The 17499-nt window shown below is 33.9% G+C and overlaps 1 protein-coding gene across 21 annotated transcripts in view; it reads right to left on the bottom strand.

Moving 5' to 3' along the window:
* Window positions 1–17499, bottom strand: part of c2cd5 (C2 calcium dependent domain containing 5) — a 41199-nt gene that overhangs the window by 16128 nt on the left and 7572 nt on the right. For 7 of the 21 annotated variants that reach the window (XM_041257437.1, XM_041257441.1, XM_041257438.1 and 4 more), the window contains 4 exons: window positions 15427–15624; window positions 13367–13455; window positions 10572–10680; window positions 8715–8780 (listed from right to left, as the gene is read on the bottom strand). In XM_041257437.1, the coding sequence (XP_041113371.1) occupies window positions 8715–8780; window positions 10572–10680; window positions 13367–13455; window positions 15427–15624 (462 nt within the window). The remainder of the gene's footprint in view (window positions 1–8714; window positions 8781–10571; window positions 10681–13366; window positions 13456–15426; window positions 15625–17499) is intronic. The other 14 variants (XM_041257452.1, XM_041257454.1, XM_041257450.1 and 11 more) reach the window with 3 other exon arrangements.

Raw genomic sequence — 17499 nt, 5'->3', positions numbered from 1 at the left:
AATGTAATAACATCTGTATGTCATTTTCTAATGGCTGGATTAAACAGGTCTGTTCAAAATATAATAACATACACATAGAATTAATGCAGTGCATTAACCATTCTCAAGACTTTGCCAAAACAATTCAAAACTTGATTATGGCAAAAGATATCCACAACAGCAATTTCACAGGGGCATTTTATTGTCACATTGGGATGAAAGGGCCATATTCATAGATCACTTACCCAGATTCTCATCAAGAAGAGAAAAATCTCTAAAAGGCAAGGGGGAATGTCTGTAACACAATTTGCTGATGTGGCTTTTCAACATGTTGACAAACAGCCCAGATACAACGTTTACGGCTTTAACAAACAAGTTTTGACTAACTGATAAAAGTAACTAAATGCCTGTTTTAAATTTAACCAGACATCTTCCGACAAAAGGGTGCAAAAAAATAACACTTTGCTTAGTGCACAGCATAGACATAATGTTTAATGTGACCTCAACATTTCAATAAACATGTCTATTTCCAGTCAATATACACAGTGCAACATGCTACAAGTGGAATTTTAGTGTTGACATTTTTTATAAAGTAATATTTTATTATTTCAAAGAAAACATGTACTCCATATTACAGAATGTGAAGTTTTAATAAATAATTATTATTATATTAAAATGTTATAGGTCAAGCTTTATTTTAAGGGCTGTTTTTTTATGTTTATCAACTGTTAACAAACAGCTAATAAACATGTTAATGTACGTTATTTATTTTCTGTTAACTGTTAGTAAATATAAAATAGGCCAGCTAAAACTGCAAAACACCAGAGCCCTATGGATGATCAATCAAACACTACAGCCCAGTACCCAGTACTCAATACCCAGTCGATCACATGCTTGAAATCGGTTCAAATTGTTACAGAAGTATTGTTTAGCAAATATATATATATATATATATATATATATATATATATATATATATATATATATACATATATACATACATACACACACACATACATACACACACACACACTTCTCAAATCGATTTGGTACTTTACATAATTATCCACATTGTATAATTGACATACAATAAACATTATGGTTAATCTACTTCTAATTAATAATGTAAAACTTTCTACTTCAGCAGATAGAGGGTGCAAACGACTTATTCAGAGATACTGGCTCAAATCCAGTGTTTCATTTAGTCCATAAGGTTCCATAGTTTTTAGTGTAAAAATCCAAATGACTCTCTTAACAATTGTTTCACTACATTACAACCTCTAACAGGAGCTGAAACTTTTTCAATCACTACAAACTTTAAACTTGAAGAGCCATGATTCATGGTTTTCTAATGTCTCGTTATGGCATTATCCATATTGTTATTTCTAATTGCAGCTTTATGTTCTGCTATCTGTATTTTCAAATTTATTTTGGTTTGTCCTATATACGCTAACCCACAAGAACATTTAAGCATATATATGACATGAGTTGAATTACAATTAATGAAATCACAAATCTCATACTTTTGACCTAAATGTGGATGGTTAAATAATTTTGTATTGTATGTATTTGAGCAATGAATGTATCGCCCATATATATAATTCCCATGTAATTCTCTCGTTAGCAAATTTTCATTTGGTGCTGATGGTTTGTACAGTAAAGATTTAATATTTTTACCTTGTTTAAAATAAAACCTAGATGGAGAAGTAATACAAGTTTGTAATTTGTCACATTCCAATGTTTTCCAATGCTTCAAAATTGCTTAACCTCATTAGACATACAGTTATGTTTACTAACAAAGGTAGTTCTGTCGTCACTAGATTCATTAATTTCTGTGGTTTCTAAAAGTACATTGCAAAGTACGTTGGATCAAACTGTTCTGCATGCCTAGCACTTGGATTTCATAATCAGACTCCTTGCTACATATTCTTTAGATGTATACGCTGGCCATATGGAATGTTTTTAATCATATGTTTAGGACGGTCTCTACTTGCATGTAGAATCATGTTTCTATATGTGGGCTTCCGAAAGACCATAATGTTAAATTTACCATCAACATTTTTAGAAATTAACAAATCAAGAAAACTTCTCAGGTTTGACTAAATTCCATGGTGAATTTTAAAAGTAGGATATGTATCACTTATATAATCTCTGAATAAAAATAAAATCAGGTCTCAGAACCAGAAAATATTACAGAAATGTCAATGTACCTTTTCCACAATAAGATATTCTGCAGGAGTGGACTGGTGGCAATGTCTTTAATATATTATTTTTTCCATCAAACCAACAGTACGAAGGTCACTCTTGAAATCAGGACTTAAAGAATGCACTGCAGTAAGAATACCTCTGTTAAAAAAAGAGAACACAAACACAGAAATTGAACCATAGAACAATGGTCAAAGGTGCTTTGGACTGTTGATAGATGGAACAGGACACCTGTGCCTTCTGCCAGTTCTGTTGTCAAGTCTACACTGCAACACACACACGCAGACAGTCAAACCCATTTACAGCGTACCTGGAATATAACGTACACACTGATACAAAGAACCAGTATCATGGAACCAAATAAAATCGTATTAAATCCTGACAGTACCTACTTCCTGTTATTACGCATGCACCGCGATGGCACAGTGGTCTGTCCTGTGCATATTGCGTACTCGTAGGCCAACTTCCTGCTGTTTGAACTTGCTTTCTATTACTGTAATTTTGCAGTATTATCGCTAAACAATCATCAATTTCACTTAAGAACAAACTGTACATTATTGGGGAACTCTTAAAAAGGGACGAAAGCAGTCCGAATTATGTTGTCAAAGAGCTCAAGTTTAAAAAGCAGCTGTCGCTGAGCAGTCTAAGACCCTGTTCACATTAGCGCAAAAATCGACAACCAAGTTCAAAACTGATTTACCTGAACCCTAGCCCAACAGTGTTCGAGCGTCCACCTTGCCGTAATGAAACTATGGATGATCAGTTAAAACACCAGAGCCCCTAGGATTGTGCAAACAAAATGCTTTCAAGAATTTTACCTGTAATAGGTAATGTCAACCGGAAGTAATACCATCACGCGCATGAACGTCGCCAAGCGCTAGAGACATACATTAGCTATTTAGCTAACAGTTTTAAAAAAAACACACAATATGAATGCTGGTGAGGGGCATTCGAACAGTAGCACAGTAAAAAAGAAAAAGGTTTTTTGCCGTGTTAACGACGAATGGTAAAAAGAAAATGCATTCAAAAATTGGCTTTGCAAAAAATGTCATCAAGGGTTTGAAGAGGAGCGCTGACCAGCTACACAGAGAGGACAAAACACAAGGAATCAGAAACAGAAAAGAATGTCACAAATCAAAGTTTTTTTTTTACCAAGAGAGACTCATCCCAAGAGAATCTGGTGACTGTGGCTGAAGAGGGGCAAGTTTACCACAGTATTTCACACCATTTAAGTTATGCAAGCCAAGACTGTACAAAAAAAATGCTTTCAAGAATTTTACCTGATTCTGAAATTGCGAGAAAAATGTCTTGTGGACGGACGAAAGCAACCGGCATAACAGAGAATATTTTGGCACCAAAATCGCAATAACTTTTGCTCAAGGACTTGGATGGTGCAGTTTTTTTCAGTTGAATCTGACACTTCCAACAAGGGAAATAAGAAATTCTTCCCCGTAACCGTGTGTTACTTTCTGCGACAGAGGGAATTAAGCATGGCTTGCTTGATTTTTACAATGACAATGATGACAGAAGTGAGACAATTGTGACTCGGATCTCCAATATTCTACAGAATGGTCTCAGCATTAATAATATGTCTTTTCACATGGCTGACAATTCCTCTGTAAATTTCGGGAAACAAAGGTCATTGTATCAGAAACTCAAACAGCTTAATAGCCGACTGATACAAGTCAGGTGCAAATGTCATGTAATCCACAATTGCCTCAAAAGAACACTGAGTTTTGACATAGAAACAATCATCCTCAAAGTATACACCTAATTTTCCTCCTCAGCCAAGACAGAGTCTCTTACCTCCTTTCCTGAGTTTGTTGAAATGGAATACAAAGTTGTGCTTTGGCACGTACCAACAAGGTGGCTGTCACTTCTAACCGCTAATGAATGGCCAGAATTGAGGACATACTTCTTGTCAGAGGGAGAAGAATGTGTCAAGATTATGTGGGAAGCATTCTGTGAAAACACAGGTCTCTCGCTCTTTGTTATGTTTACTTTCTGCACAACCTGATGGGAATATTTCACAATGCTGTGAAAAAACTGGGATGTACCAATGTTAGCTGCACAAAAATGCACAGTGTCATGGAAGGCCTCCATTCAAAACTAGAGAAAAGAAGAGAGAACAGATTCTATGGAAGATCAGCCAAAGTCATTTTGGGCAACGTCTCGATCTGACAACAGAAAATTCAGAGCAGAAACAGATAAGACATTGACGTGGTGCATTGAATACCTGAAGAAATGGTATGATTTCAAAACATCGGTTTTCAAACAAATGGCAGTACTCTTACACACACACACACACACACACACACACACACACACACACACACACACACACACACACACACACACACACACACACACACACACACACACACACACACACACACACACACACACACACACACACACACACACACACCTTTGCAAAAGTATTCAGACCCCTGACCAATTCTCTCATATTACTGAATTACAAATTTCAGTATGGTACTTTTTGAGTAGCGGCTTCTTTCTTGCCACCCGCCCATACAGGCCAGTGATATGCAGAGCTCTTGATATGGTTTACCGGTGCACCATTACTCCACTCCCAGCCACTGAACTCTGTAGCTCCTTCAAAGTGATTGTTGGCCTCTCTGTGGCTTCTCTCGCAAGTCTCCTTCTTGTTTGAGCTCTGAGTTTTGAGGGACGACCATTTCTTGGCAGTGCCTGGGTGGTGTGATGCAGCTTCCACTTCCTGATTATTGATCCAACTATGCTCACTGGGATATCCAAACACTTGGATATTATTTTGTACCCTTTCCCTAATCTATGCATTTGTATTACTTTATCTCTAACTTCTGTAGAATGCTCTTTGGTCTTCATTTTCCTTCAGATTCACAGCCTTACCAATGATCCTTCAACAGTGGGGTTTTTATCCAGAAAATGTGACAGCAACTTTAATGGTTCACAGGTGGAGGCCAATGGTAGGGTAATTGTGTCCTCGTTAGGGCAATTTCTTTCATCAGTGCAAACTGGGAGCTTCCACAGCACAGGGGTTGAATACTTATGCAAGATATTTCAGTTTTTTATTTTTTCTTAAAAATATTTCCCAACATAAAACGACTGTCACCTTACAATAATTGATTCTGAGTTTCAGTGTTTAAAAATAAAATATAAAACAGAACGAAATTTCAATGTACCATTTGTAATTCAGTAATATGAGAGAATTGGTCAGGGGTCTGAATACTTTTGCAAGCCACTGTGTGTGTGTGTGTGTGTGTCTATATATATATATATATATATATATATATATATATATATATATATATATATATATATATATATATATATATGTTTTTGTAAAATACCAGTTCAAGTTTAATGTTCACACCCCTTTTTTGCACCTAGGCTCTATCAATCCAAGTATGTACATCAGATGTTAAATATTTAATTGCTGAGACCCTTTGTTTAAATGGATCCATTTTACCTGAATGTTTAAAATTGCAATTGCTTAAAGTTAATAATGCATTGTAGCACATTCCATCGAGCAGAAACAGCTTTGGAAACTGGGAAACAAGTCTATTTAACTTTAAAGAATTAAACAATGAAATCATTGGGGTGTTTTTTCTTCACTGCAGGGAGAAATCAGGTGACAATAGAGTCTGAATAAGGTACTAGTTTAAAAATAAAGTAGCAGTTTGCACTGTGTTATGAACAATAAGACAGACTATGAAAACTGTGAACCAGACTGAATTTACTTTTGAAAGTGGAATAAATCTACTGATTGACCGGTGTTACACTTGCTTTCTCTTACATGCGACGATATCCCATAAAAATATAATCTAATCTAAACATAAGACTAAAGTACGAATGACAACATTTGAATTTAATGCAAAGAAGAAGAAAAAAAACTAGACTATGGAACTGCCACAAATTTAGGAATAGCGTATATATTTTCAAATCAAATTTGCAATCTGTTAATTTAAGCAACTAGAGCCACTGACCAGACTGTCATGAACTGAGGTTTCTGGTAGACTGTGAAAAGAGACAGATGTATCTGGATTTTATCTGAAGTAACTTGCATCTATGACAAGTTACCATCAGTTTATGAATATGGCCCTTGGGATGCAGGAATGCACATGCCCGATTATCTCTGGTGGGTTTCTTCTAGGAGTTTTTGTTTGGTAAAAGCAGTAATTCAAGTGCAACGGAAAGCCCAAAGCGGATTCAGCAGACAGTAGGCACACATGGTGGGTTATCTTGGCGCATGCTTGAGTCACATGACAGAACAGACTGAAAAGTATGGCAGCTCATTGAAATGGTTACAGAAGTCATGGCCCTGAAAATATATACAGAAGAATGGCATGCACTTTGGTTCCAAATGTATCTATAGACTCTGGTATCAAACAGAAATATTTTTCACGAACAAATAAAAAATAACACAATTTTATCTATTTAGCAAATCTTGTAAATTATTTTTTTCAATCTCAATCTTACTGAAAAATATTATAAATGTAATGGTCAGAATTATATTTAGATCAACAGATATAATTACGCTTCAAAATACTGCATAACGTATATGCACAAGTTTAATTGACAAACTGGTAAAACAAGAAATACAGAAAGCCGAACTGCTGTTAATTACAATCTGTCACATTATCTACATTGCCATTAGCTGGATTACCATGGATTTAATCAGTATGTAGATTATATTAATTATACCTCATTAAATTATTTAATCAAAAATTAATTTCTAAAATACTTTGTTTATAGTTAGCACACAAATTACAATAACAATAATAATAATTTCAGCATTAGTTATACATGCCTTAAATTGACATTTAATAGACATATTTCATTTACTTCCTTTTACGTGACATTACTAGATGGTTAGAAAGAGTTTATAAAAAGGTTTATATTTGTTTATTTATCAGAATGTGTGGAAATGCTGTACTGTATATTTACAATTGTTCATCCCAAAATTAAAAAGAAAAAAAAGTATAATATAAATCAAAGCAGAAGAAAATGCCTCTAATCTAAGTGTGAAATGAAGTGCATTAGAAAAAAAGCAAATGCAGTTAGTCATACAAACTGTAGTGAGAAAGGAGGACATTGGTATAATTCAAAGTCATTATGATGTTGCTGTACCTTCAGCTGTATGGTACAGTCACTTTTCCAATTTCCCTTAGGGTAATGCACCTCTAAATTAAACATCCCTGCTTATTAAACTTTCATTCCATGTATTAAATAGATAGTCTTAGTTCATATACAATATTGTTCTTTCTGTGGGGAATAACAAAAGCCTAACTGAAGCATCCATCAAAGGCATGCACCATGACAATGAACCTTTTTTGTATGTAAATTAACCAAATGGCAAATGCTAAAGAATAGCACATGCTGCAAAATATTATAATTAAGATACTTAAGATTAAGGTGATGGGGCATATGTTATTCTCTTATTTCTATCTGGCCTTTAACAAACCAGTTTAATTCTTAACCTGGTGATGGGCAACATAAGTTTAACTGATGTCACAGGTTTCACTTCTAATGACTCCTTAAATAGGAATGTTATTAGCTTATATTAAACATAGTCACTATATGAAATTATTTTAATATGTACATCTGCTTGTCATTACACAATGTAGCAAGGTTATTTTGGTTAAACCCACATATTGCTCTATTTATACAGATAATTACTGCGCAAATATAATAAGGAGGAAATTACAACTCCCACTTTGGATATGTTTTTATAATAGAGAGTAGTTCTTTAAAGAGAATTAAAATTACAAAAATGTTTCCATAAGGCAAATTGAACATACAACTTTAAATAAGAAGGCCGCTGCAAGTCTTTAGATTAAATAAAGCATCCCAAATTTCAGGACTCCATCAACCTCCTTTGAGATATAAGGTCACATAGGGACAAAAATGCAACCTTGAGCAACTTTTAATTAACATCTGTTTTTCGAACATACTTCTTGCTGAAGTATATTCTATATTTTTTTTTTAAATAATGTAGTGCAAATGATTTACATACTTTATGTGGAGATTCGTTTGGAGCAAGTATACTTTGGCCACCTAAGTGTTTTCATTTGTTTTTTGCGATGTCCTTAAACTACAAAACATTACATATACATTTCACATTAAAAGGTTAATTAATAACTTGACTAACACAATAACATACCTCTGATCTACTGACCCATGTCTCGTCACATAACGTACTAAGTTACTGCAGCTAGTAGCATGTCTACTATTTAAAAAGAGTCCTCTGCAATTCAACATACTGAATATGACAAACCCTGTTTTTTACATCCGCCTTGGTGGAATCAGTGCAGGCGCATAACTTGATGTCTGAAGATAAACTCCTAGTAATGAAATTATAAACGATGACATTCTTTTGTAGAAACTTAATAAAGCCCATCACCACTTCAGATAACAACATTGTTATTTTTTATATTCCTCACAGTTTTATGTAAAAAATGCAAGAACTTCACTGAGCTGCCATAATTTCTGTCAGTATGTGCAATACTGAAGGAGTAGTAAAATACCTGCAGAGAAACTATTCCAGTCTAGCAGTTTGTATGATCTTGTGTTACCCATTATTCCGACAAAGGCTGAGTTCAAAACAGCAAATTAGTAGATCAGTTATAGGAGCAGAACAGAGAATAACACACACTACAGACAGGCGCACAACACTAGGAAACAACACTCCACAGGAACTGGAAAGACACAGACAACAGAGTTCATCAGAGGTTTATTAAGAGAAGGCAGAGAGAAAGGAGCATGCAGCAGCTATCTGTGACTGGGCTTTAGCTTAGTATGGCTTATTTGTTTGATGCAAGGTTGTAACAGATCTGCAGACAGAACTGTTGCACAAAATAACAGTATTCTTGTTTAGGACAAATTTTTAAATGGAGTCACTCACAGCCCTTTGTAAACACATGCAATAATCTTTCCAGTATAATCTTTAAATATTGCATGCAAGTGTTAAGTAGTTTTATTTTTGCTGGGTACCCAATCAATATGTATGTCTTTGTTTTACACATTAAATCTGGAGGGATTTTCCTCAGGGAGGGGACTTCCTCTACATTCAAATTAATGTGCCTGATTCACTAAATGTTTTCACTTGGTTTTCATAACATTTTCATCTTTTTTCACAGATTACGCATTGATTTTGCCCGAATGGGATTTACTAATACAATGTTTTGTACTTAACTATTAATATTCCAAACATTAATATTTACATTAGAAGTTATAGCAGATGAATACTAGGTAAAACATTTAACTGTACTATTAAACACTATTCAAATATTCTAGGTCTAGTAACATTGTGACTTAAAGCCGAGTAGAAGATTTAATATAGGTTTAATTAAGAGTAGAAGCTTGTTAATCCAATAAAAAACATCTGTGTTTAAAAGAGACTTTGCAGAGTGTACAGTAGTCCAGTACACTGCATAAACGGAGATAGCACAGGTTAAAGAACAGAACAGTATCAATGATGGTGTGTATATATACGTTTCTGTAAGCAAAGCCTGTATGATCGTCTGTTGATTGTGTAGAAGAAAACAGGCACACACTCAACACTGTATATTCCTTGTGTGTGAACCAAACGTTAACTTGTTTTATTGAGTGTCAATGGTAATAAGCATGCATGGGTATTAGAAACCAGTTTCATTACCATATTTAGTCAAATAAAATGAATGTGCAATTAGAAAGGTAATAAATGTAACAATGAATAACTTCTTGTGTTATATTGTTTGAATCAAAATGTATTTAGACACCTTCACTTTAATATAGTGCTGTTTCAAAGACAAACATATTGCCATGTTTTTAGGTTTACATTTCTATACATCACGTTTCACAAGAAAATGTAATACAAATAGCAAATCGAAGCCTCACTTCTACCTCTTCAATAGATATTATTCCAATGTTTAATACACACTTCAGAAATGTGTATGAAGCAGATGTCTACGGCAAGATATTATTTCCAATATGCATGCTTTTGCATGCTGAAAAACAATCAGATCAGGTTGTGAATTAGAAAGAAATTACCCAATGTATAGAAAAAGTAGAGTATACATTTTAATCAAGCAAATTGAATTTTAATGAATCAGGCCCCAAGTCTGGGTTTTACTTTGAGCAAAACTGTCACTAAATAACAGTGATAAACCCAACACTCTAAAAGTAGAGATTTTTTCTTGAATTTTAAAGTCAGTTCTAAAACAAAATGTAGAGTTCTTTAACTTAATGATTATTAAAAGTAAAAGTCTAGATTTGAATCCCAGCCAAATTTAAACTATAACCTGCGTTTCTCGATGTACAATGTTTGCCAATTAATGTGTCATATGAACAACAAATAAACCCGCTATCAAACATCCAAAAGGCTGCAACTCCAAATGACCTACCAGGGTTGTGGATACGATCCAGAAGCTTCACTGACCGTGCACTGACTACACCACCAACATGGACGAGGAAACCCGGGGGAAAACACGTCAGGGTGAAAAATGGGAATTCCTGGAAGAAAGATCAAGCTGTTAATGTTGTTTACTTTTCCAGCTCACTTTCACACTAGAATACAATACTTTAACTACAGCAAATAAAACAAATGGAAACCAGTAATCATGGAATACCTATTATGATAAAGAATATATCATGTCAGGAAAGGATCATAGGAAAATAAAAGTAAAGTGAAGAAAATAATGCATTTTTGGGTAAATGAGAGAAAAAGAGAAATTAGAAAAAAAAGCAGTGAAGTACATTGTTGGAACTTCAATTTAAATTTAGTACATTCATAATTAAAAAAAGACATGTTGAACCTACTGACCAAGGACATTAATATATTTATATGTGTTTAGTTTTTTTGTGTGATTCCTATAGAATAATTATCAGACAAGCATTTCATACTTTGGAAATGAAGAACACTACTGAAAAACAACAAAAACAATAATAATAATAATATCATAATAACAGGAATTTTAGCTCCTACACCTGAGACAACTGTCCTGAACTCTAATTAAAAGCAGTAGATAAAACATACAAACCTGCACATCCCACATAATCAAACGAGAACCCGATCTCTTTCTTTCCAATCCATTTCCCATTAAGAGATATTCAGGATTGTGTTAATCTTAAATTGTATACATACACACAATTATGCAAAGTTCCTCATGCAAAAAACACATCATATACTGGTAGTCTTCGATGAGAGATTACAATAATGATAATTAAGGCAGGCAGATTTTGATTTTAAATCCCACTTCAAAACCAATAAGCCTGCACCCTTTTGTCATTATTGTGTATTTAAAGTATCTCTAAATTATATTTTTGGAAAGGTTTGCCTTCCAATAGGAATGTTTTGAGGTACATTCTCCATTTTACAGTTCATTGCAAACATAAACAGCAGTACTGAAACAAAAAAGAATTGTGGAGCAAAAAGAACATAAGTATTATAAAAAAAAAAGTCAATTCTTGAGTTTGATTTATTTATTCTTATGATTGAAGTATAGTTCATGCAACATTGGCATTTCATCAATTAGCTAGATATAGTTAATCCATGTGGCCCCAAAGCAAGAAAAAAGAAAAACGTCAGTGCTTGCTTTATGAAATATATTAATCTGATCAAAATCATTTTACAACCAGAACAAAAAGAAAGTATCTTACAATGTAACCTGACAGTTACATTCAAACCATGCCAAATTCTAATTGATATGCTCAGAATATGAGGCGTGCAGTTACTGAATCCAAAACAAATGTTCTTTTTTTATTTTAAGCAAATTTTAAAAGCAAAATACACTCATATATATATATATATATGAGACATTTCTCAAAACATTAATAAAAGGTCACAGTTCATACACTGCTTATCAAACAGCTTCAAACCAACCTACCTTCATTTTTGAAGCCTATTTTTCAGACTAATTAAATGCTCTGTCTGAATTTTCCAATGTTTATTTTATATTTTGTGGTAAAAGATAACTAGCATCTTCTGAACATTTCTGGTAGGGCATTATGGTTCCACTGTCAACTGATACCAGCACTGACACATTCTACTGATGTTGTGGGTTTTGCTACAGTATTGGGTTTTGGTCCTGATCTTACTCTGGAGTTCAAGTATTTGAATGCATGACAATACAGTTGTCATTGCACTGCTCAGCTTGGTATTTTGTGCAGACTTACACATTCGAGTGCTGGATAAAGGCTGTATCCTTTAAATGCAGTGTATGCCAGGCTCTTCCAGAAAGGCGTCACTCATCTCAGATACAAATAATTGCAAGATTATATTACATACATCTATCCCAGTAATCATAAATCCATGTCTAGATCATTTTTTTTTTCCATTGACAGTACTGTTGGTGACAGGAATCTGCCTGCAGTGAACTGCCTTTGATCAATGCACAGGCTAGTGTTGTTATGTAAAAGGGTATGTAAAACAGAGTGTGGCTATTTCAGTGTAAATGTGTTAGCAAGTTTATATTTACTATATTATAATATCTTCCATCTACCTGCTGGGCTACAACATATACTGTAATGAGAGACAGATATTTATAGCAAGCTTAGAAAATATGTCAAGAATACATATAAGACAGGAAAGAGCAGAATTTTGAAGTACTGTACAGAGACATAAAGGGTTAAAGATTTCAAACAAACCAAAACCCTTTTCTCCTCTGGACTCTAAAAAAGTACATTTTGGATCCAACTTTAAAAAGGAAAAAAGCTCAGAATTTAGGAAAAACAAATTCACACAATGTTTTTCAAAACATACCCGCCTCCTGAACATAAAAGGCGATCCTCCCTTAGCCACAAAGTAAACAAGAATAAACATGAATGAAAAGAGAACGTCATTCACTAAAATAAAGGTTGGTTTAAAAAAGAAATAATTCCCACAAACATGCTTCCACTATTACCACTGTAGTGTAAATGCAGTGCACGGCTGTTGAATTCTGTCATGTCCATCTTTTTCATTTGCTGTAACTACAAACAGGGGCTTACTATAGCAAATGCTAGAATTTGAAACCCTCTATAGGATTATATTTAGCAAGAATTCTAAACAAAACAGAAACTGTAAATACGAATGCCAAATATTTCCAATTTATCTGAAATTTTAAGAGCGCCAAGGACAATGTCACAATGGACCAGGTTTCGTGGCTGTAATTCTACTTTACTGTAATAATGTAGATCTTCACAAATAAAGAATCCTCACCCTCTGCTCAAGTGCTGTCTGGGTCTGTTGTCTTAAAAGGGTTTTTAGTGGTCCTCCATCCTTCCCAGCACTCCCACCACTTCCCATTCCTACATAACAAACGACCATAGATATTGAAAAGAAAAATGTGAAACAGCACAAACACCTCATAGGCCAGCAATTAAACTGGGTTCCAAACATGCAGTGATTTATCTAGGCAACAGAGTGACAGTCCAATTTCTTTTTTTAATACAGGCACAGAACAAGCCATGGAGAACACAGTGATTAAAGAAAAAAAATGCCCATTTTCCCCACTTGTGTTACTCTAACTTATTATAAAAATCTTCTCATAAAAAAAATTAAAAACATGAATTCTACGTAACCACTGACTAGCTCGCCATAAAATGATTTTAACGTTATTTATTTTTCTGTTTACACTACAAAGAAAATTGGCAATCGACGTAAACTATTTGTATGCCTGAGGTGCCTGCTCCTTTTTTGGATGATCTTCCATTAAACTTTTTTCCCCATCTCCCGCCCATCCATGAGAATCCTTGCCAGCTGATAGGTAAATCATAACACCTTTCTCCAAAAATAAGCCAAATTAAATGATTAACATACAATACTTGTGGTATCAGTGGGTTAGCTGATTCCAGGATATTAAGTACAATATTTCTTTAATTTGTTCTGTTTGCACTGGCATAACCCCAAGTCATAGGGTATCTCTGCTGACATCACTTAATAAATATTGTGCGCAATAGCCTGGCTATCCCACACACATTACATGGCTAATTAAATATGAGCAGCTATAGAGCTGTGTGTTTGAGGTGTTAGCTAATTCATTCAGTGTCATAACACTCACAGTTCATGTCATATGTGCTTCAACAGTGACCACTATGGGCAGTTTTTTATTTATTTATTTTTTTATCGTGCGACTGTGTTCTCCATGTTCTATGCACATACCAAAATCCACCACTCTGTGGATTTGCAAATGTACACACTGACAGCATGTATTAAGTAGTTCTTATTTTCAACAATTTGAACTAATACACAATGCAATAAACTGTAGAACATCCCCCAAAAATAAAGAATTAACTGATCTACTGTACATTTTACACTACAGATAAATATTTACCAATGACTTTGAATAATGTCTTATATTTGTAATGATATCTGTAATCAATTACAAATTCCTTAGTTAAATCGGCACAACTTGCTGAGTTACAACTTTTCTTTTTCTTTTTAATTTTTTAAGTACACTCCGTTAACAGTAACCCTTTTAAAAACTGGTTTGAATAAAGTTCTGGTTTTCATTCCATGATTAATTTTGGTTCATACGATTAAATCAAGATTACTAATCGCATCACTTCCAGGTGTGAACTGTAGTCAAAAGGGTTCTATAAATACTGTGTTTTTAGCTGTGCTCTAAATAAGGAAACCATGTAATCTTTTTTTTTTATTCTCTTTTTTGTTTTTGAATTATATAAAACCCACACTGCAGCAAATACACGTACACAAAACATTCCACAAGCAACTTAAAATAAAACAAGTAAAAAGACCTGAAACTGACAAGGAAATGAATAATGTATGTATGGTGAACATGGCATGATCCACACTATGTTATTGTTAATGTAGGTAGTACAGTTGTTGTATGCATGCCTGGTATACATAAAGAACAATTTAATTCATAAAATGTATATAAATGGATATAGTTAGGTTACTAGTACTACACCTGGTGGACAATTGGTATAATTCATGTACACCTCATAGGATATTGTCAATACAGAAAACAATTTTGTTTAATCATGCAACTAAAAGTTTTTATATCTGTATAATGGTCAATACACGACACAAATGCTAAAGTAATAACACTGTATCGGTAAACTACGTATTTTAGAAGGTGCAGCCACCAACATATTGTCTTAAATTGTGCAATTAACAAAAAAAAGTTATGTTAGAATCAAAGTCACTATAGTCAAAGTGAAATTAAAAGTTAAACGAGGTGTTTGTTAAACTGGAGAGCTGATTCTTTACAGAGATATATTCAGTAGCCAAAGCACTTGCTGATCAATTAGTCCTACCAGATGCAGCCAGAAGCAAATCCTCACTGAAAGAGACAGCTTTCCTCAGACCAACTGGATTTGCATGGCCAGAGTGAGGAGTAAGACTAGTCCCAGACCCCATGGGAAGTTGAAAAGTGTTTGTAAGAATTAGGAAATCAGAGGAGAGAGTAGGGGAGCTGGGACTCAGGAAAATCCTAGGCCCCTTGGGGGAAGTGGCTGCAGGAGGAAAAGCGGTAGAGAAGAAAGATGAAGAGACACAAGATAATGGGTATGACAGACAAACTGGCTGGAAAGAAAGCACGCTTAAAGCTTAGAATATGTATCAGTTGGCAACTACAAAAAATGGAGAACAAAAAAGAGGCATGATGCAGTGCTATACCACTGTTTATGGCAAGCAAGTCATTACACTATAATGGCTTACTATCAGCTATCATACTCTGTGACATGGAATACATATAGACTATACATAAGGTAATTCTCAGAACAATGTCAAATTTAATTTGACATTCATTCCTCTCATACGGTGGCTCAGAGGGCATGGAAAAAACATGTTATGTTGAGACTTCAAACCATTATGTAAAGAACCCGAGGTAATTAGTCTTGTGATCTCAACATGACAGTTTGAAAATGTCCAGTGCCTTAGATAATTTAATAACATGTTATTACCCTGTCCTTACCGAGCCACCATACTCTAATGTTTAGTTTATTTTGTTAAATAATTACTTTTGAACAGGAAATGTATAATAATGGTTAAAAGAAATATACTGTACAGTCAACTCTCATTAATAAGAATTTGAAGAGACCAGCAAATAAAATTGTCTTGTAAGTAAATGTTATTATCAGGAGTCTAAGCCAAATGCATGCTGTCAGTTTTTATTGAAGTTACTGCAACACTGAAATCACATTTAAAAATGACAGTACAATAAAAAGTATTACACATGTAAAAGCCATGTGCATGTTACTGAAGATACAGTTGCAAGTGAACTTTTAAAAACTGTACATTGCAAATTATCCACCACTTTCAACACCTGCACTTTTGTTTGGAAGGATAATGCATGTTTTTTGCGCGGCTTCATGGAAATAGCATGAGCACTTCGGCAACTTGAAAACCTTGTCTACGGCAACTTGAAATGCATCATAGGATCAGTAGTCCCACAACAGCACAAAAATAAAAGCACATAAGACAATAATGTGGATGCAAGTTATTACATTTCCCAATATCCCTTACACGCTGTTCAAACTAGGACCATTTGTTTTATTCAAATTCTTCTTCCCTGGTGCTTCAAAATAATTTGCACAAACAGGAAATTTGTGTTAAGTGAATTTTTATTACAAGACGGGATTTATAATAAGCGACTGCTAAATTAGTCCGGGATCATGTAGAAAATTCGTAGCATTGTAAGTTTTAATTTTAATTCAAGTTAATTTTAATGAGAATTGACTGTATATAATGACATTGGGCAAATGGAAGCAGACAACATGTGGTTTATTTATATAACATTATTACTGTCAATTTCTAAGTTTCTTTGATAAAGAAAAAAACTGAACACCTTGACACTTATCTGGACGTTCAGAGTGACTTTCCAATATGCTACTTTACACACAAAGGGATTATTTTTCTCCATTTAGATTTTATTTGCTTTCGTTATTATTTAAAACACGAATTACTGCTAAAGTTATGTATTTATTTATTTTTTAAAACATTGTTTTCTTCCACCTTTAAAAACTAAATAAATAAATCACACAATTCTATTCACTGCGCAAATATGTTAGTGCTAAATAGTTATAGGCACAGTCATCACCAAAGAGGTCTAGATGTATAAAGCATATAAACATTACCCATCAGTCAAAATGCATTAAAAACACATAACAAAACCTAAAATTACTACAATTTAAGGATGTGTGTTATTTAAAAAGATGGCACAAATGTGTTTTAATTTTGAATTTATAGTGATTTATAACCTACAGTACTAAAAGGATACTTCTAAAATAAATTAAGTTATTCACAGACGCTAAAAGCATATAATTTGTCAAACTTGCTCATATGATTTACATAAATGGAATTGATATTAGCTTATATATATATATATA

The sequence above is a fragment of the Polyodon spathula genome, chromosome 8 (genome assembly GCF_017654505.1).
Source record: "Polyodon spathula isolate WHYD16114869_AA chromosome 8, ASM1765450v1, whole genome shotgun sequence".
Classification (NCBI taxonomy): domain Eukaryota; kingdom Metazoa; phylum Chordata; class Actinopteri; order Acipenseriformes; family Polyodontidae; genus Polyodon; species Polyodon spathula.
This window is presented reverse-complemented; position numbering and strand designations above follow the sequence as displayed.